This window comes from Castor canadensis, chromosome 16, assembly GCF_047511655.1.
Source record: "Castor canadensis chromosome 16, mCasCan1.hap1v2, whole genome shotgun sequence".
NCBI lineage: Eukaryota > Metazoa > Chordata > Mammalia > Rodentia > Castoridae > Castor > Castor canadensis.
The window spans coordinates 6,165,093-6,189,518 of NC_133401.1; the positions used below are offsets into that span (position 1 = coordinate 6,165,093).

General features: G+C 42.6%; 1 protein-coding gene and 2 pseudogenes across 1 annotated transcript; 2 read left to right on the forward strand and 1 right to left on the reverse strand.

Moving 5' to 3' along the window:
• Positions 1 to 8,441: 8,441 nt before the first annotated feature.
• LOC109676693 (protein FRG2-like-1) lies at positions 8,442 to 10,155 on the reverse strand. The gene is given in 4 exon segments (XM_074058620.1): positions 8,442 to 8,495; positions 8,567 to 9,039; positions 9,628 to 9,702; positions 9,990 to 10,155. Coding segments are annotated over 4 exon segments (768 nt in total).
• Positions 10,156 to 17,632: 7,477 nt separating this feature from the next.
• On the forward strand, positions 17,633 to 18,695 carry LOC141418186 (uncharacterized; annotated as a pseudogene).
• Positions 18,696 to 20,133: 1,438 nt separating this feature from the next.
• Positions 20,134 to 24,426, forward strand: part of LOC109676695 (vomeronasal type-2 receptor 116-like) — a 31,979-nt pseudogene continuing 27,686 nt past the window's right edge.

Genomic DNA, 24,426 nt, shown 5'->3' on the forward strand with positions numbered 1-24,426 from the left:
TCTGACCCGCCCTTCTCAGTCACTTTTTCTAACACCCCCCCACCACACTTCCTCCTCCACTGAGGGGAGGAAAGCAGTAATCTGCACCACAACGAGAACCTTGCACAGTGCATGGTGTAAGGTTTCCAGTGTGCCTCTCTCTGAGGGAAGCTGCTGGAACCCCAAGAGGAAAAACTGACATGTTCCACGTGGCAACTGTGAACAAGGACCTTCCCTGGGCTGGGTGAACACAGGACCCTCTGCTGGAATCTTCTGTCAGTGAGAACATCTGACAAAGGCCTGCTTCTAAGCATAGCTTTAAACTGTAAGTACTGGGGAGCTGGAAGAGGGGAAAACTGCAACAGGTGATGGCATGAGACTGGCAAATTGGCAAGAGACCCAGCTTAGATTTCCAAACACCCCCTCCTCCTGGACACCAGTCATGGCTCCAGAGCCAGGTAAACAATTAGGCTGCCATCTAGTGGACTGAAAGACTCGGTCACGGCGGGGGTGGGGGGTGGAATAAGTTGTCCTCAAGAAAACTTGCAATCTTTTAATGTAAAATTTGTGTTTCTCTCTGTCAAGACTGCAGTGTAGATTTAATATTTGTCTACCTATGTCTTCCTGTGCCCTGTATTCCAACAGCAGCTATGCATCATCCGATTTCTCTCAAGCCCTCTCCTCCACACTTCCCACTCTGGGCCATCATCACAGGAGAGCATTTCATTCTTTAACATTAAACCACTTCTTCTCCCCATTTCTATCACCCTCCCCAAATCATACTTTCCATCCTACAACCATCTCTCCCTAGCTCTTAACTTCTCCTTTGACTGTTCACCCATCAACAATCCTTCACTATCAATACTCCGTTAGTAGTTAATCTGAATCTCAGATCAATCTTGAAATTTGTTGTGTCCATATCTGTCTGTCCATCTGTCCAACTTTCTCTATTGGTATTCCTTCCCATTCTCATTCATTTCAACAACTACTGAGTCTTTAATCATCCCCTTCCAATACGCAAGCTACAGCCCCTCCCTGCTACATAAAGTTCTCATCTTATATAACCCACTAGACCTCTCCCTCTGTCTCCCTTCCATCACAACCCCTACTACCTTTAGCCTTTCAGGACCACAAAGATACATCCTTTGTCCATTAGACAACCAAGACACTGGAACAGTAGCAATAATTGATTTTCATAAGGGATTAGTATAAGTTTAACAACTGTAGCAGCTTTAATAGCTAAGCCTCCCTGCTCCAAGTGAAATGGGGGTAGAATTCAGCAACCAGTGAATAAGATGCAGAATAGAATACTATTGATCCTCTGCTCTACCATCTAGAGACAAGAAAATGCAACAGAGCACAACCACTGTCCAGTCCTGTACAATCCTTCATGAAACTTCAACCACAGGGCACAAGGGATTGGAACCCTGAACCAAAATAACCCCAGAAGCGTAACTCTCAATGCAGAGATATAAAACAGCAAGACAACAGCTTTCCTCAAAAGCCAACTCCACCACTAAGGATTTAAATGCCTGCAAAGAGGAAGAAATATCAAATATTGAAGTCCAAAAAATAATAGTAAGAATGATTAATGAGCTCAAAGAAGAGACACAAAAGCTAGTGACTGATCTTAAAGAGGATGTGAATAAACAAGCACATGAGCTCAAAGACAATATAAGCAAAGAGATGGATCAAATTAAAAAGACTATGCAGGATATGAAGATGAAATCAGTAAAGATATGGAATCCTGAAACATAATCAGTCTGAGATAAACAGCTCAATAACCCAAATAAAAATCTCAATCAAAAGCTCAGTGAGCAGAGTGGAGCAAGTTGAAAGTAGAGTATCAGGAACAGAAGACAAAGTAGAGGCATTGGATCAAACAGTAAAAGATCATGAAAAATGTGAAGAAAATATGATTGGAACATGCAAGACAAACCTATGAATCATGAGCATAGAAGAAGGAGAGGAGATAAAAACTAAAGGCATAGACAACCTATTCAATAGAATAATAGCTGAAAACTTCCCTAACCTCCCCTGTTCTGGGGAAAATATAATTCAATTATGCCCATAACCTAGTAGGTGTTAATCTCCTTAGTTAACGTTTACAGAAAGAGATATCAAAATTCAAGATTTTATGTTATCGGCAGGAAGATACAATAAATATGAAGGTGAGAGCTTTTGGCTAATTCAAAGGTTCCTGTTGGGTTTCTATATTGGAATCTATGCAGGAACTGCTGTATTTTATATTTCGTGCTTCCCATATGTGCCAGAAGGGATTAGTGCAGTGAGAAGCAGGTAGAGAAGTGGGAAGGAGACAAAATTCATGGCCATTTGTCCCCACTAGAAGAGTCAGGATTATCATGGGTTCTTCTGCTCTCTCATGTGCACAATCTTATATGTCAGTGGTGTTCTGTGTATTGTCAAGTCAGAACCTCATCTCAGCATTCTTGTCTATGCTGTTGTTACCTCTATGCTAGTGTAGGCAGCTAAGAAAATGCAAAGAAATGTAGAATGTTGGTTCTCCAGTTAGGTTTACTGTAACTATTTGATCTTATTTGTAGTTTTCGATTCTCATAGAAGACAAGGAAAACCAAATGATTCTGTCACTTTGTGATGAACAGAACAACCCATCTGCAGGCAAGCAAATATAGAAATCTTAAACTGGCAGAGGCCACTATGGGAAGGTAACTAGGAAGTAGTGAAGAGCTCTGGTAGAGCTGAACCAGTGTGGGTTGCAGTACACAAGGGCATGGAAGCAACACTAGGAATCTCTGTATAGCTATCTCTATCTCTAACTAGCAAAGATGCTATGTCTTTCTTATTATCTCTTATGTTTTCTCTTCAACGAAATTGGAGAACAAGAGGGCAGAACCTGTTCTGCCTAGGGGGGTAGGGGGAAAAGGCAGCACGGGAGAGCAGGGGGGAGAGATGACCAAAACAATGTATACACATATGAATAAATATAAAAACAATAAAAAAAGAAAGACCCATCTGTCCCCTGAAGGGTATTTGAGAAAGACTAAGTATTGCTAAATACTGTTAAAGAACTCTTTGATTTTTAATGGGCTAAAGCTGTCAGGAGACAATTTGTCTGTTAGATTGACAAATAATAGATCCTTTCCTTTGTGCCTGGCTTCCTTAAGTAGGAAGCTCAAATCAAAACACCTTCTACTTTGTTAACTGTCTAGACTGTCCTCTGGGAAGTACAGCTCTTTTGATCATTCTGAGGAAACCTAACTTCTACTGTAATGACCCCCTGCTGAAGCCATGATTCTTGCTTTAGGAGAACTTGCCTAACTCACCACCACTCCAGAAAATTGGCAAGGCTTTGAAGTCTACATACAGGGCAAGATAAGCTTATATGAACTCAAGATGACTGCTCATATGAAAGTATTCTCAAGCAATAATAGGGAGGGGATCTGCTCCCCAGAGACCCAGTCAAAAACCTGTGGTTGGTGCAATGTGAAGTTTGTGATTACTCTTTATTCAAGGCTGTGGTTGGTGCAATTGAAAACAACACACATAAGGGAGATATGAGGATAGGTAAGACACCTAAAGAACTAGATAGCATTTGTTGCCCTCAACGCAGAGAAACTAAAGCAGATACCTTAAAAGCAACTGAGGCCAATAGGAGAAGGGGACCAGGAACTAGAGAAAAGGTGAGATCAAAAAGAATTAACCTAGAAGGTAACACACACGCACAGGAAATCAATGTGAGTCAACTCCCTGTATAGCTATCCTTATCTCAACCAGCAAAAACCCTTGGTCCTTCCTATTATTGCTTATTCTCTCTCTTCAACAAAATTAGAAATAAGGGCAAAATAGTTTCTGCTGGGTATTGAGGGCATGGGGGTGAGAGGGAGGGGGCAGGGTGGGTGATAGGGGAGGGGGTGGGGGGAGGGGGGAGAAATGACCCAAACATTGTATGCACATATGAATTAAAAAAAAGAAAACAATGCATATGCAAGGCTGTGACTGGGGGAATGACAATCTAAGCACAAGCACACAATGCCCCTTTTCTGGATATATAAGCAGAGACTTGTCACTCTTTTTATGTTAGCCTAGGAGGCCTCTCCCCTTTGCAGTATACTACTAGGTGTTCCAATACAAGACCCTAATAAAGACTTCTTTCAAATGGACTCTTGCCTACATATAGCCTCAGTCATGGGTAGATAAGATTGAACTGGATGCACAAAGAGCATATATAAACCTGGGGATACCATCCCTGGAAGTGGCAGGGACAGCAAGGAGGTAGATGGAGAGTTTCAGAGGGTCACCAGAAGCTGAGGACTCCAATACCTGAAGTCAAAACTGTTTCACCAAGAAGCAGCTAAATGTTCCAGAGGGGCCCTGAGACCGAAGGTTCCCAACCCCCAAAGCTCTCAGTTGTAACTCTAGGAGGCAGGTGAAGGGGTCCAGAGAGCAACCAAGGCAGAATCGATCAGAAGCTGATATGAAAGAAGATGAGTCCGTGAGGAGCAGAAAGCGGGAGTCAAGATTATAAGTATGGCCTTTTTTCAAAACTGGAGGACACAGAGGGAAAACTGGTCCTGTCGGGGGTTGGTACCAGAGGGATGGGGAGGATATAAGGAAAAGTGTAGGATGGTGAGCCCGGTGGAAATATATGTATGAAAACGAAAAACAATGAGACCTATCGAAACTATTCTAAGAAGGGGAGAAGGGGAATAAAGAAGAATGATGAAGGGGTGAATTTAACTAAGATATATTGCAAGCACTTTTGTAAACACCACAATGTAGCCCCAGTACAACAATAATATGATAATAAAAATAAAATTAAAAAGACTATAAAGACTGAAAGCCTCAGTTTCTAGAAGAACTGGAGAGGGCAACCGAGGTTAATGAGCTAAGAGTCCCTGTCAGCCAAAGTTCAAGAGTTAGAATTCTGGCTGCTGGGTGTTGGCATTTTAAGCTCAGGGGCATAAGCCTCTTCCTTGAGCACATATAGCAGTAAGCTTCTGACTTAGAAAGCCTGGAAAGCTTGGAATCATAAGGCTCGTATTCTCAGGGCTTAAAGCGTAAAGCCTCTGGGATCGGAAGTCCAGGTGTGAGCCTCTGGGACTCAGAGTCATCAGTGCTAATGGATCTGTTTATCTACCCACAATTTATATCAGGATAGAGTGAAAGAATCCTCAGGAAAACAAGTGTGACTATTCGCACCCACTGGTAAAGGAGGCAGCCTCCATCCACATGTGCCTCTTGGGTTAGCGCTCTGGACTTAGAGCTGCCCAATACAAAAAATAGCTACACTGATTAGAAGGCGGCTATTATCTTTCTTCTGAGTTCTTATCAAATTCAGTTGAACTGAATCCACACAAACAGAAGGCCTGGGGCTTGATATTCAAGTTTTGAGGCAGAATATGAACTATGAACTCTGCTAAAGGTCTTATAACCCTTCTTGTTAAAGAGAATTGATATATTCTAGAAGGAAATTGACTGGCATAGGAACATCTCAACTCTAATGGAGAAATAAAAAGCCGTGTCTTCTGCAATTTTCATACCTCTTCCAATTCTTGATGCAAAGTCACTGGTTTTATGCCCCACTCCCACCAGTTTATTACGAGTTCCTTAAATGCCTGACCGTTGCTAACTGGTGGGTAAAAGAAGCTGACCTCTCATGGTGGGCAGTGGATTTTTGGGTCTGTTTAGTCGTGGGGTCAGCCCTTTTGAGCCTGACACAAGCAAGGTCCCATGACTCAATGGTAAGAACTCAGTTTTTGGGTTATATCCCTATTCTATCTGGTCTTGCACATTGAAAGCTGTAGATGGTCTTTGGAGCTGCAAACTGGAAGCTATAATCATCCATCCAGCTGCCTGAGAAAGTCACTTGTTTCTAAGTACAAATAACGTACATTTTCTCTGCAGAGCTGACCACAGTCAAGCTCCAGTTCAGGCCTTAACCTGTGTCTGATCCAGAAGCCATCACTGCATGGCAGAATTGTGGGTGTTGGTGAAAGTCGACCTATTTGTCTTATGGTTGGGTAGACCTCTGACCACTCCTAGCAGAATGACATCATTGAACATTCATGGTATCTATTTGCTTGTCCCCAAACAGTTGATGTTCTCAGCAGACCATTCAACTGAACTCAGCTACATTGTGTGACCCAAGAAACTATTCCATGCCCACATTAAACTCTTAGGACAGTTAAGACTTTGAAATGCTATGTCTTTTGTCATTGAATATACATTTTAGTGTCTTTTAAAAAATCATTTTAGTATCATATTTTAGACCATTTTAGGTCTGACTGTCTAATTTTATTTCATCTTCGTCCTCCTATAAATATCTTGGTTGAGTAATCTCTTCTTACATGCTTACCAAGATACCCAAATTTAAAGTTATCCCCTGACCATTTCTGGGAAACTGTTTTTCTTTCCTTTACTGAAAGGTGCAGAAGTCCTGGTTTTCACTCTATCTGATTAGCAGCCCAGCCAAAAGGGTGTTTGTGAGAGTAAACTTATTTCAGGTTAGGTTTTATGGAACCACCTTTGTTTCTCTTTTACCTGCTTCTTCTAGATAAAATATCTAGGTGAATGTATGGGATGGTGGAATTACAGGTACTGAGATAGGACACACTGCTTTTGTGGAGAAGAGAGATCAAGAACTCAAAACATGGTGATTGAAAGCTTGGACCCCAGTCCCTGTGATTCATGGGAAAATATTCTCACCTATGTGAGAATCAACATATGTGTTTGTGAATCAACCTGCGCAGAAGCCTAGAGAATTTTCAAGAGATAATATTGGTCTGGGACAATAGTTAGAACAGTGAAGCCAGATGTCAGATCAGAGCTATAATTTATCTTCACTAATTCTCCCCATATGTTCCTCAAGTACACTTTGAAACTTTTCCATCTCTCTGGGAAGTAGGCATGGGATTCTAGTGTGGAGATGCCAAGCTGTCATAGGCCACAGTCACTTTAGATGATAGGAACTATTGATCTCACACTGAGGAGAGGGACTATCTCATGACCGAGGTCTCTACTGAACACTGTAATATATTATTACTGATTTGTCCCAAGTAATTCATAGTGAATCGTTTTCATATAACTATGAAATATAATGCATGGAAGACAAATGTTGTATGGATGAAATATGCAATTATCTAAATATAAAACATTCAAAACTCATTATGTACTATGCAAATTATAAAGGATGAACTAATACTCACAAATTTATTTTTTCCTACATGAAGTAGGAAAAACTTTATATACTAGAAGATAGCATTTTGACAGCTTACATTGGAAAAATATAACAATGCAAAAAAAGCAATATACATGTGAGATTTAACACCCTATAACAAAATAGGAACAATTAAAATTTATAACATAGAAATTTAAAATAAGACAAATAACACAAACCAACTGTAGAGCAAGGATAATCAGTAAACATTTAATATACATGATCCAGTTCTATAAACACTGTGTTTTCAACACATTGAAAAAATACAAATGTTTCACAGAGAATGTGATTAAATCCTTCTGAACATCAGCCCTCCATGGGCTGGAGACAGACAGGACATTGAAGAGCAACAGACATTTCAGATGCAATAAGGAGGAAAGAAATGTTTATTTTGCTACACTTTAAATATACAAACCCATCAATGTTCCTCCAAAATATGTTTTCTGATAATGAAGAAATACATGACTCTCATAAGTTATCAAACATAACGAATTTTTACATTAAATTTAACATTTTAATTTTAGTCCTCAGTGACGGAATTCATAATTCCGAGTACATACTTCAAACACCTTTCAGAGGGGGTGAATTCCAGTATGATATACTTGATGATATAAAAACCCTTGTGAATGCCACAGTGTACCCCTACCCAGCACATCAATAAAAAAGGAGATTAAAAAAACCCAACTTTCTTACAAAATAGACATTCACCTATGTATGCTCACAACTATAATTTTAGCCCAATAACTAACTCGCTTTGCTCAAAAGCCTGCTTTGGGTTCCACAAGTTTTAATAGGACATTTCTTGTCTTTCTCATTGTTCTATTTCTCTCCTCAGCCATCATTCTCCCTTGGGAGAGAATTCAACAAGGTCACTACACTCCAAGAAAGGTCGTCATGCTCCTCTTATCTCACTGACCACAAAAATATCTAATACAAAAGCAAATAAGAAAAAATTGCCACTCATGCAAGCATACCAAAAACTCAGTAAACCTGAGGCTACTGGATTTTTCCTAACTCATTCTGCACCATGCACATCCAGAATCCCATGCTTTGGATGTACCCTAAAGCTCACCCTTCCCCCTTAGGAAGGTCATTTCTCTTCTTCTGCCTGGCAAAATTAGTAAAACTTTACTTCCTTTTCCCCTAAAACCTTGATCTCACTACTTGTAAATTCACATTAAGTTCAGGAAAGCAGATTTCCAGTATCGTGACCACTTCATGGTTCGTTATTTATTCACATAATATCTAAAATCATCCCTGCCAGTCATCCAGAAGATTCTGAGATGTAGTAGGATTTGTTCTCCCCAATGTATCTCCTCTGCAGAGTAGGACACATGACCCTAGATCAGGGCTGTACTCATTCACTGACACCATCTCTTTTCTCCCCACCAGTGCAAAGTTGGGCCTAACGCCATCCAGTAAGGAACTCTAAGATTCTTCCTTATCCCAGGACAGTTCCTGAGGAGCAGACATTGAAGCTGGGACAAGCCAGCCCTCAGCAGGGAAGGCACTGGCTGCCTGGGTGGCCATGGTGTAGCAGGCCTGCACCATGGTGGACAGAGGCTCCCAGAGCTGAGTGAGCTCAGAGAGCTGCTCCCAGGTGAGTGGGGAATGTACCTGCTGGGACTGCATCTGGGCTATGTCTTGATAAATTGCTTCAGACATATCACGAAGAAAAGTCACCAGATTTTTCCTAAGTGGGGGCGGGTTGTCTTCTGAGTACCAGGATCTGGGCTGCATTCTCTGCCCATCGTTGCCACGCAGGCGTCTTCTTTTGCAGTCATCACGGTTCTTCTCAATTCTCCTCTTTCTATCATCAGAGGCCTTTTGTCTCTTTTCCATAGTGAAACAGCAATCATTTCCTAGACAGTTCCATAGGGAGGAAGCATGTGAGATACTCACTAGAAAAGATCTTACAGGTCCTCATTACAGGAATGTCCTCAAATGTGTCAGAACTGACCTCTCTCTCTCTTTCCTCCTTCCCAAATAGCTCAGCCTGTGTCATGAAGCAAATCTGAACCCACCCATCCTCAGCCCTAAATGCTTTATAGATCTTTGGAATTCTAAAACTCAGCCACTAAAAAAATCCACTTGTTGCCCAAGCAACTAACTTTGTTAGATGCTAGTCTGCTTCTTGGGGCATAAAGTAGGAGCCTACCTTTTCTAACTTGACTGGTGTTCTCGGAACTGATTTTCCTCTTTCTGGAGCTTTCTTCGTCTGAGCTGAACTGTGATTCTGTGAATAAAATGAGTTTCAAAAAACACCTCCAAGTGGACACCCTACAAGCTCAACAAAACACACAAGGAGCTGAGATTGCAACCAAAACTTGATTCCTAGCTGTTCTAGGAGGAGTTTTAAAGCACTAGATATCAGGGAGAAGTTGGAACTATGTCAGGGGAAAACAATCCCATCCTCTGTACCTCCTCACATTGGAAGAATCAAAACTTACCTGATTTAGCAATGTTGTCTCTGCCTTCAAACCTGCTTTTGTTGGCATTCTCCTCATTTAGGTTTGGCTCTGATCCTAAAGCAAAAGACAGTTTAAGTGATTGACTTAGTCACACAGATCCCCTAGTGTTCCCTGACCCACTCATATTTGTGGGTCATTCTTTGAAATGAGGCACTTCTATCAGTGTCAAGAGTGAACTGTAACAAGTTTGCAGGCAATCACTGCCACCTTTCTCAAGTCCTCCTCAGATCAATAAGCCAGGATCCTTCTCCATTCTCAAGATGAGACCGTCCCAAAAGCACACAGTCAGTATCTATGATACTACTCCTCCTGCTATCTCTGTGAATAGCACAAGCACCTACCCTGCCTTTGGATACAGCTCTCATTGGAGTTAGAAGAGACAATTTTGCCTTTCACTTCCGAAGCTGTTTCCTCATCTGATTTCCTACATTTAAAAGTGATTGTTTGGAAATTGAGGTGGTGCATGGAAAGACAATAAGGATCTGGGTAGTCAGTTTCCAATTCCATGTTCAATTTAAGTTGAACGGCACACTCTCTTGCCCGGTGAGTGTGAGAATGTGTTTTGGCCGGCTGGGCTTTGCCTTTATAAGTCCCTCTGATGGGCGTGGCTTTCTGTAATTGGCTGAAAAGCTTCCTCCTTCCTATTATTAATCTGCTTCCTCCTTATGGATAACAAAGCCAGGAAACACAGGGACAGAAAGGCAGGACACTAATTCCCATCTGAATTTGGCTCAATTACATCCAAAAATACTTAAGACACTATGCAGATTGAAAGATATGGTGTTAAAGAGTCATTATATTGACATGTGCACCAATATTCTGCAAATGAGGAAAATATTCTATAATAATAAATAGTTTACATGTGTCAAAATTACATGCATATATTTTGAAATTTCTCAAATACTTTGGAATGACAAGTATTAAACTATAGTTGATTGTATTAGATGCACATGTATCTAAAATAGAATGAAAAGGCAGAGGAAAAAGGAAATGGCAAATATACTCTTCTGTCTTGAAAATGCAGGTAATCCTTAGATCAAATGTGATTGCACTGAATTTATTAGGTTTGCACCAGTGAAGAGCTAATCTAATACTTATGTATCTTCAAAAATTCAAAGCAGAGAGATACATATCCCTTCAGCTTTACCCCTCCCCCCGCCCCGCCCCAGTTAATTGGATTACTGTTCTTGAGTGGATTAACAGACACCTAGGGTATTAGTAAAGAGCACATTCGGGTGTGACCTTGAGGGCCAGTGAAGATAATTACATCACTAGGGCTCAAACCTAACGAATGGTTTAATCCATGTGTGGATTCAAAAAGTGAATAGACTATTGGGGCTGGTGGAACTGTGGAAGGTGGTGCCTGGTTGGAGGAAGTAGGTCACTTGGGTTAAGTTCTTGGGAGCTATATATTACCCTGACTTCTTTCTGGCACTTCTCCGATCTACTTTGTGTCCACCATGAATGAGGTAAGCCGCTCAACTCTGCCATAACTTCCCTCCCTGCCGTTGGACTGAACCTTCAGAAATTGTGATGAAAAAAAAAATCTTTCATCCCTTAGATTTTGTCAGGCATTTGATCACAGAGACTGAAATGTCCGACTTATATACTCTGTGTACACAGTCATCTCATATTTTACATAGAGAATTAACAAATAAGCAAAACAGGTATATCTTCTAGGGATCCTCACTTAGAATCCCCTTCCATTTTTTGCAGGATCATCGGAAGGAGTTGTATAGGGATAACCTGGAGCTGCTGGCTGAATGGAAATAAACTCAAAGAGAACACCCTCATGTCACATTGATGAACATCGGGGGCTAATGTGCTGGGAGTAGTGAAAGGTAGCATGTAGACATAAATGGTGACCACAGTAGAAGAGTGTAATTACAATTAATCTTCCTAACTCCACAGGTGACCAATCACTGTTAAGATCAAAGTAACCCATCAAGGCCAGAGGATATCGGAGGATGTTTTGAAGTCTGCCTCCCACCTATAGCTTGATCCTTTATTTCCCAAGTAAACCACACCCTAAACATCAGCTGCGCCTGGGGCTTGGTGTTTCACACAGGTAAAATCTCTTTAACTTAACAAGTTAAAGATCCAGGCCCAATGTCTGCACTCTCCACACCAGATAGACTAGGGGCTCCGAATTTTACAGTGTTAATCTCTATATCATCGGTCAAGCGCCCTATTTCACAAAGACAGATCAATATCTGAGACTTTCACACAGATAGACCATGGGCCCAAACTTTAAAAGATAGATCAAAGGCTGAGAATTTGGCAAAGGTAACCTCTATCCGATGAAACCGGGCCTGATAATTCCACAAAATGTGCTGGTAATGTTTTTCTTACTCTACAGAGGGACAGCTTTCAGCTGTTTGAAAGTGTACTTCTAATAAACTCTACTAACATTTTCACATCTCCACCTGAATTCTGCTCTCACTAGAAGCAAGAACTGAGGTCGATGCCAGCACTAAACTTTCTGATAACAGTTGGAGCTGACATGAAGGACAGATATCCTCAGCAAATTTCACAGGAATTTATATGTCTCCTTCAGCTTAAAACAGCAAGAGCTGTGCCCTTGCCTCTCAGCCCCAAGAAAGGGACAAAATACTTAGTCCAGGTGAGGCAGGACCAATGGATGAGGACATTAGAAATGAAAGAGGCTCAGAATCGATATGTGGGAAGGCAGTTCAATACCAGCACAGGGTTTACTGTGGAGAAGTGGTCCCATGGAGGGGTCTCCAACAAGAGCTGGAGCCCACAGTCACTTAGAGACTGGGGGTATTTATGAGGTGGGTGAAGAAGTCCAGGAAGGTCACTGGGCAGACTGAACTTTAATGGCTCTCTGATCCTCCCAAGATATGAGCTATAGGTTTAAGTAGACAAAAGGACTGGGGGCAGGGGACAAAGATCTGCATAGTTAAACAGTTCAGTCACAGGTGTGGTCTGGTTGGTCTCATTTGTGGTGGGGCCAACAATCTTGGTCAGGCAAGTGGTTTGGTGGTCTCATCCAGTTCTGGGATGTTATAACCTGGAAGGACTAATCTGGTTCCTGTTTGAGAGGATTCTTGGGATAACTGCCCTCACTAATAGGGTGGCAGCTCCTAGTGGCTCCAGTTCATTATCATAAAGATTATCAGTTTTGTCTTTTTTGGAATCCAAGGTGATTGTAAAGTGACTATAAAGAGAATGGCTTAGAGCAAAGACAGATACAAAATGGAGACAAAGATGCCAAGCTTTTCCTGTTTTTTAGTTCATTTGTGGGCTCAAGTAAGGAGTCAGAGCCTTTCAGCAAAGGCAACTTGAGTGCCTTCCTCTTACAATTCCCCCCTTAAATTTGAACATTCCTGTCTTGAGGAAATTAGAGATTCTTGGCCAGAGAAATTAGTACAGCTGGATTAGCTGACAGCTAAGTCAAAAGTACTTGTTTCAATCTAAAACTAGAAATGCCATGATAAAGCAGTCATTTTTTGTCCCTATTTAAATGGAAGGCCTGGGCCAAAAATATGAGTTTGCCTTCCATCAAAGGTGCTTGCAAGGGCCTGCGTGCCATGCATAAAGACACTTCTTTAAAAACCTCTTGCTTTAATAAATTTGGTAAGGTCTGGCACAGATGACTCCATGTGGGTTGTGACAGCTATCCCTCTGGTCTCTGAACAGCCTTCCCTGAAGATTTCTCCAATGAACAATTCTGGTTAATGAATGTTGTTGCCAGGATTACCAGTTTTCCAGGATTTTTTGATCAGGGCCCATGTCGGAGGGGAGGCAACAGGTCATATGGGAATCAGTGCCAATAAGACCCATTTGGCCAAGTTATAAGCAACTGAGAGGTCTAGAAAAAGTAGCCCTTAGCTGGTCTCCATTTTTAAATTTTTTGTCCTATCGATGATGTCCTAACATCTTAAAAATGCTGTAAGATGTCAATAGACAACAGTTAAAAGTTTTACAAGAAAAATACAAAAAGCCAACAAAAGAAAATGTTTAAAAAGACTGACAGATAAATACTTGCTACAATCATTTTCATGGGTTTGATTATAAATGCTCCAGAGAAGGACCCAGACTGCTAATGAGAAGACTTAGAATAGGTATGGTTAAAATACTAAAAAGCAGTTTAGTAATTTTTAAAACATTTAGCTATTTCTATAGTAAACAACATTTTAGGAAAATAATTATGACTGACATTACAACAACATTAAGTGGCCTCGTTACAAGTAGGAACACATGGACACAAGACACCTGCTTGGAAATTCTTTTTTTAAGCTTTGCATTTTTGAAGGATTATAAAATTGGGAAGTATAAATACAAAGGAGCTGGCAACCCTTAGCACCACAGCTGTATAGATGTTAGATATACATATTAAATAGCTCTTTTTTTGTAGCAAAATTTAGAAGTTTTGGCTAGGTAAGATAATAGATGTACAGCACAGATAAGTGTCAAAATTTTAGATCTCTTACAAGTTAGGGAGACAGCACCCATGATCCCAAATTGCCTCATTTTTAAATGTATAAGTGCATCTCATATACACAGCAACACTTATTTAGTTAAGACAAATAATAGTAGGTTACATTTCAAATAGCAGGATTGCTCAAATGGCAAGGGTTTTTTCTCCTCTGAATGTTACTGATTACAAATAACAGAAATACTAAAAGTTTTATTGACCAGATTTAGATATAATGCATTTTGAATAAAAGAGAGTATTACTTGGTCATTTTACATGTATCAAACTCACACATTTTTACTTTTGTAAATGTTTGTACAATATTTAGATAAAGTCTAGACACAGAACACAGTTATAAGGTGGTCATTTAATAGACCTTTACTTGAGCAAATACACATATGAACTCTGATTTGGGACTGTTTCAAATCTTTACAAGATCAACAGATGACATGAGTTTAATAAAATCCTTTTCCTAAAACACTTTTTATAGATGTTTCTCAGAGCAGAATAATTAAGACAGCCTTCTTATTTTATGGACATAGAGAATAAGGTTCTAGTTTAACATGACCCTAGAAAATCTTTCAGGTAGTAACTCTTAGGTTATGGTCAATTTAATCACACACTAAAGCTTTTATTAAACATTTTTAAGACTTACTCAGGACCTTCATATGACATTTTGAACTTTTGATGGTTTATCCCTATTCCCCTTATTTATCTTTTCCATATTTGGAACGATCTTCAGGACAAACCTTTCTTTACAAAATCCTTTTTTATTTAAAAGCACTCTCTTTTTCCCTTTAACTTGTTTTCAAAATGTACTCAATACTTTTCTATATCCTTTCTACTTCTTGGCTTATTGACTTTGTAACTTGTATTTTTAAATAACTTTTATAGGAATTTTAAATTAAAAAAATTGTTTTCTGATTAGCCTTATATTTTTACTATATAGACCCATGAAAAGAAGCAATTTTAAACTGTTTTTCTATACAATTAGTACCTTGAAGACACATTTGTTAGTAGATCTAATTTAAAAAGAAGTGAATGTTAATTACACTTATGACAAAATGAAACAGATTTAGGTTACTATCCATATAGTCCCTTTCTTTAATTCTTGAATGCCTGTATTTACTTAGACCTGGTTACAATAGGAGCTTTGAAAAACTGGTTTTCTTAAAGTGGCAGCAGCAGGGGTGTGGGAGAGTGAGAACAGAAGCAACAATTTTTACATTAATTCCACAGTAAGATTCATCCTAATGATGTTCACATGAAAATACATGCATATGCAAAAAGTTCTAAATTAGGCATACCATAAATGTCAATTTAAGTGCACATAGTTTCAAGAGCTCAGAAACATATAAAAATTAATTTAGTGGCCACAAGTACATTGATTAATTATTTCTCAAAATTACAGGAGCAGATTAAGATGTGCCCCATTCTATTCTTTTAGGAGTAATTTTTAGGAGGTTTAATAGCTGAAGCCAGAGTCAATGCTAGGGAATTATTTTGAGTCAGTCTTAGTTTTCAATAAGACTATTGCCATAGCTATCAGATTTTAGCTCTAATAAACCAATCATTATAGATGTACATGATAGACACACACACAAAAATACATTCAAAGACAATTACATTAATTTTGAGTATACTCTTAGAAACTGTCTTTTTCTCTTTTTTGGTAGTCTAGTCAGCAAGAATTCTTCCTAGGGGGCAAGATGGACTTAGCTTTTCATTCTTAAGCTGTTTTAGACTTAGTATGTCCCATGGTCACACAAATTTCAAGAGATATCTTCCACACATCCTGGTCCTCATACCTTGCGTCACTCTGAAACTGGAGTTTTGGACCCAAGGATGAGACTCCTGCCAGGTCCAGCCACCCACCCCTACATGCCAAATAAAGAGTCATGGTGAAGGCAGAGGAAGGAGGTTTATTGCACAATGGGGACATGCTGTGGGAAGAGGCAGAGTGAGCACTCAGCCCATCCTCAGCCATCTTTGGGGCACAGACATGAGCTATAGGTTTAAGTAGACAAAAGAACTGGGGCAGGGGACAAAGGTGTGCATAGTTAAATGGTTCAGTCACAGGTGTGGTCTGGTTGGTCACATGACTGGTAGGGCTGTTGGGGCCTTTAACTGGCAGCCCACCTAGCCTAGAAATCAGCTATAAGTGGCATGACCCTTGGGTAACCTCGTGAAGAGGAAGATAGCCTTGAAACAGGGTTGTAAAACATGGTAAACTGTCAATTAAAAGCTGTAACCTCGGACAGAGCTGTGAGGAATTGCTCATTAGAGCCATGCAAGAGTTCGGGACTGAGATAAAAGGCACCATGCACAGATAAGCACCCATCCCTGCCTTTCTTTGTCTCCACTTGTAAATAAACTTTCCAAAGCAGGACTCCCTGCTGTTCTTATCTAAACCTTAGGTTTCTATTCCACTACTAGCCCCTAATTTATGGGAGAACACATTCCTTGTAACCTGATAAGTAAGCCTCTGGTGTTTCCCCAGTTTCCAATAAATAATATTACCCCACCACCAGGATGTGGGCAAGATCAGGATGTGGGCAAGATCAGGAAACTGTGACCCCAGGGGCATGAGGAATTCCTGTGTGACAATGATTGATGCTTTAAAGAGTATAAGATCTGCTTAAGCTTTTCTCTCAGGGTCCTTGCTGAAACCTGCTGCGTCAGGCGGATGCTCGGACCCTAGGCCGGCTAGAAATAAACCTCGCCGTGTGACCTCCTTTGTCTCGAGTGTCCTTTGTCCTCTCGGAAGGTGGCTGGCCTCATACCCTAACAGCTGGAGGCCCCAGCGAGATCGGCCCCTCCCTGAGAGGAACAAATGGCCTCCAATACCGAGGTTTAGTTGAGAAAGACTGCAGAAGGAGGATTGGCCACCTCCGTTTGGAGGGACTTAGAGTCCCCGTCTGAATTTGGTTGAGAATTCTCATTGAGTGAAAGGAAGGGGTCACAGCTCTGGAGGCTCCACTATTGGAAATTGTGGGAGACATCCCCGATGGTCAGGAACCATGCCAGCATCCTCAGTGGATGCCATTTGGGCGGTCTTTGTGTAAGGATCCTGAATCTGGTGTGAATGGAATTGCGCCTGTGAGAGTAGTCTGGTTGACCGGCTGGTACTTGTGCATGTTAGAGAATCCTGTGAGAATTTGTTTGTCTGCTGGAAATTAAGAAAGGTAAGTTTGATGCCCTTTGCTCAGTGGAATGGCCAACCTTTAATGTAGGCTGGCCCCCTCAGGGTACCTTCTCCTTCGACACGATTAAGAAGGTCCAAGATGTCATTAATAGACCTGGTCTTCATGGCCACCCTGATCAATATCCCTACATCCTTATGTGGCAGACCTTAGTAGAGGAACCCCCACCCTTGGCTGCGGCTGCTTACCCATGAGGCACCTACAGACCGGCCCACAATACTGGCCGTGTTGGGGAACGCCCCCACTCCTGTTAATTCCCCTAAGAAGCCTATTCTGCAGGAAGAACCGACTTCCCATCCATCCTTGGAAGACTTAGATTCTGAGGCAAGCCCCCTGCCATATGCTGCTGCTGCACCACTCCGGCCAGAGGCAGCTGCCCCTCCTGTACCTCCCCATTCATCAGCCTCCCCGTCTGTACCCTCCGCCCCGGTCTCTGGACCGGCGAGGGGACTCAGGCCCCGTAGGCAGCAAGAAGAAATTCTGGAGGAGGAGCCCTCCTCCACTTCCACTGCCCCCCCCCATCCTCCCAGTGCGGGCTCTGGGCAGTGCTGGTCCTGATGAGGGACGCATCTATCAGTATTGGCCCTTTTCAAGTAGTGACCTGTACAACTGGAAAGCCCAGAATCCTCCTTTTTCTGAGGATCCTAGAGGCCTGACTGATCTGTTCGAGTCCATTTTACATACTCACAGTCCTACATGGGATGACTGTCAGCAGCTCCTTAAGACTCTATTTACCACTGAGGAATGGGAGTGGATTCTCACTGAAGCCAGAAAGAATGTCCCTGGCGACGACGGGCGACCAACTACCCTGCCAAACCTGATTGATGACCGTTTTCCCTTAAACAGACCCGATTGGGACTATGGGAACGCAGAAGGTAGGGAGCGTCTCCGGGTCTACCACCAGACTCTTATGGCAGGACTCCGGGGCGGCAACTCGCCGCCCTACCAATCTGGCTAAGGTGAAGACAGTAGTGCAGGGGGAGACTGAAAGCCCGGCCACATTCCTTGAGCGCCTTTATGATGCATACAGACAGTATACCCCCCTAGATCTACTAGCGGAGGTGAATCAGTCAGCCATGATAATGTCCTTCATAAATCAGGCTACCCCTGATATTAGGAAGAAACTATATAAGCAGGAACGACTTGGGGAAATGACTATCCGGGATCTGATGAAAGTAGCTGAAAAAGTTTTTAACACCTGAGAAACCCCGGAAGAACGAGAGGATAGAATCAGGAAAGAAAATCAGGAACTACAAGAAAAGATTCAGAGGGAGGACAGGGAACACCAGAGTAAGGAAAACAAGAAACAGCAGAAGGAAATGGCTAAAATATTCTTAGCAGGGGTCCAAGGTTTGGCTGGACCAGGCTCTGGACGGACTGCCCCCCCATCCCCGAAGAGATAAGCCCCAGTTAGGCCAGGGACAATGTGCCTATTGTAAGGAATACAGACACTGGAAGAGAGAATGTCCCAAGCTCCAGGGTTGCTTGAGGCCAAATAGCAGGCCCAGCAATGACACCCAGGTTCTGTTAACTGAATTGGACAATGACTAGAGGGGACAGGACTCAGAACCCCTCCCTGAGTCTTCTGTAACCATATATGTGGAGGGGAAGCCCGTGAGATGCATGGTGGACACAGGGGCTCAATATTCAGTTCTAAATAAACCTACTGGGCCACTGTCTCAGAAAATTAGTCTCGTGCAAGGAGCCACTGGCTCCAAGGCATATCAATGGACTAGCAAGCATCAGGTGGATTTGGGCTGGCATCAGGCGACCCATTCCTTTTTGGTCATTCCTGAATGCCCTGCCCCCCTTCTGGGGCGCGATCTGCTAACTAAGGTGAGGGCTCACATTCACTTTGAGCTGGATGGTATCAAAGTGATGGATGGACGAGGACAGCCCCTCCAAGTCTTGACTGTGTCTCTCGAGGATGAGCACCGCTTGTTCTCCTTGCGGGACCCTCCCCTGAAACCTATTGAGTGGTCCCCTGAAATGACTTATTGGATTCAAACCTTCCCCCAGGCTTGGGCAGAAATAACAGGTGTGGGGCTGGTGAAACATCAAGCACCGGTAATGGTAGAAATCAAGGCTTTGGCTCAGCCCATCTGAGTCCATCAGTATCCCATGTCTTCCGAGGCACGGAGGGGGATTGCCCCTCACATTAACCGCCTCCTGGAGGCCAGAATATTACAGCCCTGCCATTCTGCTTGGAACACTCCACTCCTCCCTGTTAAGAAACCTGGGGGAAAAAACTATAGGCCAGTCCAAGATTTAAGGGAAGTAAATAAGAGGGTTGAGGACATCCACCCCACAGTCACCAACCCCTATACCTTGCTGAGCCTTTTGCCCCCTTCCCATGTTTGGTATACCACTTTGGACTTGAAAGATGCTTTTTTTAGCATAGCCCTGGCTCCCAACAGTCAACACATTTTTGCCTTCGAATGGCATGACGAAAATACGGGAACCCCCGGACAGTTGACATGGACTAGACTCCCACAGGGTTTCAAAAACTCCCTTACTCTGTTCAACGAGGCTCTTAATCAGGATCTGGACTCATATCGCCAGAGCCACAGTTCTGTCACACTTTTGCAGTATGTAGATGACTTGCTTCTGGCAGCTGCATCTGAAGCTGAGTGTCGGCAAGCCACTGGAGACCTCCTCCAGGAGCTGGGGAAGTTGGGTTATCGGGCCAGTGCAAAGAAGGCTCAAATTTGTAGACAAACAGTCACTTACCTGGGGTATGAACTAAAAGAGGGAACCAGATGGTTAACAAATGCCATGAAAGAAACTATTCTCAGACTCCCCATCCCCACCTCAGCTCGAGAAGTTCGTGAGTTCCTGGGGATGGCGGGCTACTGCTGGCTGTGGATATTGGGGTATGCTGAACTGGCAAAACCCTTATACAAGGCAACTAAAGATAAGGTCCCATGGGCCTGGGGGCCAGATCAACAGGCCTTTGAGGAGCTTAAGACCGCCCTCCTAAGAGCTCCAGCCCTGGTGCTGCCAGACCCTCTAAAGCCCTTCACCCTCTTTGTAGACGAAAGGAGGGGAATAGCGAAAGGGGTACTAATGCAGCGCCTAGGGCCCTGGAAGCATCCAGTTGCTTATCTATCCAAAAGGTTGGACCCAATTGCAGCAGGCTGGCCCCCATGCTTGCAGATCATAGCGGCAGTTGCCCTAATGGTAAAAGATGCAGATAAGCTCACTTTTGGGCAACATCTGAAGGTGGCAACCCCCCATGCAGTAGAGGGAGTCCTAAAGCACCCTCCAGGTAGATGGATGACCAATGTCCAACTGACTCATTACCAAGGGCTCTTGCTGGATGCCCCCCGAATCTTCTTCTCCGAACCAGTTTCTCTTAACCCAGCCACCTTGCTGCCAAATCCAGACCTGGAAGCCCCCCTACATGACTGTCAAGAGATCATAGCTGAAATCACCCAAGTGTGCCCCGATCTCCAGGACTCAGCCCTACCCAACAGTGAGCTGGTATGGTATACAGATGGGAGTAGCTTCGTATCAGATGGGGTGCGTAAGGCGGGGGCAGTGGTGGTGGACCAAGGTGGGAACACAATTTGGAGTGCCCCGTTGCCCCCGGGGACCTCAGCCCAGAAGGCCGAACTGATCGCGCTGGCAGAGGCACTGGAGCAGGCTGAGGGAAAACGAGTGACTGTTTACACAGACAAGCTGCTACGCTTTCGGCACCGTCCATGTACATGGCACCATCTACCTGGAAAGGGGTTTCATTACAGTGGAAGGAAAGGAGCTACATAACCTCCCAGATCTCTGGGGTAACCTCCCAGAGATCCAGAGAGGATTCTTGGGATAATTGCCCTCACTGGTAGGGTGGCAGCTCCTGGTGGCTCCAGTTCATTGTCATAAAAATTATCAATTTTGTCCTTTTTGGACTCCAAGGTGGTAGTAAAGTGACTGTAAAGAGAATGACTTAGAGCAAAGACAGATGCAAAATGGAGACAAAGATGTCAACTTTTCCTGTTTTTAGTTCACTTGTGGGCTCAAGAAAGAAGCCAATGCTTTTCAGCAAGAGCAACTTGAGTGCCTCTTACAATTCCTTCTAGACAGGTGGGGAGTTTCTAATAAATGGCTAAAGATGGATGTCTATTCTCATTTAGGGCTAGGACAGTTTCCAGTAAGTCACTTTCAAGGGGAAAGAGGTCCAGTTCTAACATGGTTTCCTTTTGTTCACCGAAACAGAGGAGATGGGGAAGTATATTATTTTAATAATTGTTAAAAGAGCCTGACTCAGGTATTGAACTGAGGCAGTAAAATGTGAAAATCAGAGCAGCTAGTCCCCTCCCACCTTCTTCTAGATGTTAAGCTATAAGAATAAAGGGACATAAAGGAGCTATCTGCACATGCCTTCCTCTTTGAGACATTAACAAGCTTCAAGGCTCCTTGAATGGGTAAAAGGGACAGAAAGAGTGAAAGGAAGGTACAGCAAAGAGAATACTAAAACTCACCTATTGTTCCTGTATTTTGGGTAAGCCTAGATCACAACTCCATGTTTTCAAATAATAAAAGACACACATCTTGAGCAACCACAAACATTGTATTAGGGTTGCCAGACTTCCTGGATGATAGGCACTTCCCCAGCATAGAGCATAGAGAATTCACAAAATGGGCAACAGTTTCAGCTTGTCTCCTCCTCTGGAACTTCTAGCCGGAGGTGCCTTTCCCTCTCTTTCAATTTCTCCCTACTTCTACCTAATTAAACTAAAATAAATCCTTCAAGCTTCTGAGATTCCTTTTTGAGACACCTTGAAATGCTTTTCACTTGTGGATCTCAAGTAATTGATTTTGTGTGGAAACCAGGAAGCTGTGTGAACCCCCCATCCACAGAAGATTGGTGAGCCTGAGCCAGGAGTTGTATATACAAGGAATGGAAGGTGGTGGTCCTGGGACATCCCTTCTGCTCTTCTAGCCAATGGTGGCCCTGCGCCATCCCATCTGCTCTTCTAGCCAAAGCACCACAGAGACGGAGGTTATGAGCCCATGTGCTCCACCTTCCCACACCAGGATTTCAGTCATGCAAGTCATCCATGCAGCTGTGTGCACCCCAAGTGCCTAAGGGACATATATGCACGTGCCTGGGCAATGATTCTCAGATTCACATACAGACTGGAGGGACTAGAGTGAGAACTTTTCCTTTATTCTCTACTGGTGCCCCATGTACTTGAAATTGGGACCTCTATGACATTAGCTAAAAAGCAGAGGGAGAGCCATTTCCTTGGGTATTGCTATGGACTCCACTAAGACATTTGGTCTTTTATGATTATAAATTTCTCTTGGAGGCTAACCATTCTACCTTTTCTGTGTTTACTGAGAGAGCCAGATATCCATCATTTTCAGCAGACGTGGAATTCCTTTCACCACAACAGTTTGCTCCTTCACTTCCCAACTGATGTGTAGATTCTGATTCCAAAAATCAGGCTCATAAAGAGCTATTTACTGAGAGCTTAATTTGTTTTCCTCTTATTCTTGTTTTATTTATTTTTATTTTATGGAGTTTCTGGGGTTTGAATTCAGGGCCTCATGTTACCGAGGAAGGTGCTCTACCACTTGAGCCACTCTGCCAGCCCAGTCAGTTATTTTTGAGATAGGGTCTCATGAAATACTTGCAGGGGCTGGCCTCAGAGTGCTATCCTCCTGATCTCTGCCTCCCAAGTCCTTAGAATTATAGTTGTGACCCACCAGTGCCTGGCTTCTAATCCTTGTTTTAATGTGTGTACCAACTGACTCCCTAACAGGCAAGGAAGTTCAGAAGACCCCAGTAGTAAAAGACTGAGATGTTCATGTTTAGGGTGATATGCCCCCCTACAAAGTCTACTCATTAAGGTGTAAGATGTCCGACCTTAAGAATATGGATTAAGTGTTCCTAATTAGGGAACATGAGTGGGGAGGCTTCCTCAATCCCCAGAGATCAGAGCAGCTCTAAGTCCATTTTTTTCTGTTCAGGCACAGATGAAGAGAAAAGATGGGAACCACTGTTAGTATATCAGGAGAGTCTCCACTATGACGTATTTTAAAGAATTGGGACTTTAAATAAGAGGGCTTAAATAAAAAATTATTTTACTTCTGCAATAAAATAAGATTTTCTGGTGACACATAGAGACTCTAAATTTAGAGAAAACTGTAGAATTTTCTATGTTCCAGCAACCACTCCCAGCAGACCTGCTAGCAGGCCCCTCTTACTGCTCCAGACATAAACCTCAGGTTGTAATTGGCCTCTCTGCTTCACTCATACCCTCTACCCTGAGATCTTCAACTACTGCATCTGGGCATCCAGTTCTTTCCACTGATCTCTGCCACATAAACCCTACATCCTTTCCTGCTTCTCAACAAGAATCCCTACACCCATTTCTGGCAGATTTAAGTCCCATAGCACCACACTCAGTGGTGCTTCAGATCATCAGAAACAATGAAAATGCTTCCTTTAAGAGATCTGGCAGCTGTAGATGTGGGTACAAGTTCCCTTTTCCATAAACAAAGTGTCTCAATGTAAGGAGAAATAGGGTGCTTTTCTAAAAACCCTGGGAATTTCTTAAATAGATTTAAGGCTAGAACTGGAACTTTTGACCCAACCAGGAAGGACTTGTATATTCTCTTTTTAGTTTTTGCACTCCTGGATTTGGATAGGAGCTTGTGCTTGTGCTTGCACTTGTGCTGACGATGTCCAGTTCAGGAATTTAACCCTGTTGGAAATGTTACTACTCTCAATGATAAACTAACTAACTTGGAGGTATCTATTTGGGAATGCCAATGTAGAACTAATGAATTACAGGAGTGATTGCTTAATTGAAGGACAAAGCAATCAGTGCTCAAGGCTGCTAATTATGATTGACTAAGGAATATCACTCAGGGACAAAAGGAAAACCCAAACTTATTTTTAGGATCATTAACAGAGGCCCAGAGAAAATATACTAATATAAGCCCAGATTCAATAGGAGGACAAACACTGCTGGGGACGTCTTTCACTAACTAGGCAGCACCAGATAGTCACAGCTAAAAAACAAAAAACAAAAAAACAAAGGTCCCCAAATACCACTTAAAGACTTAGTAAATTTGACCTTTGAGGCTTTCAATAACTGGGATTTTTAATGGACAAAGAAGGTTTAAGAG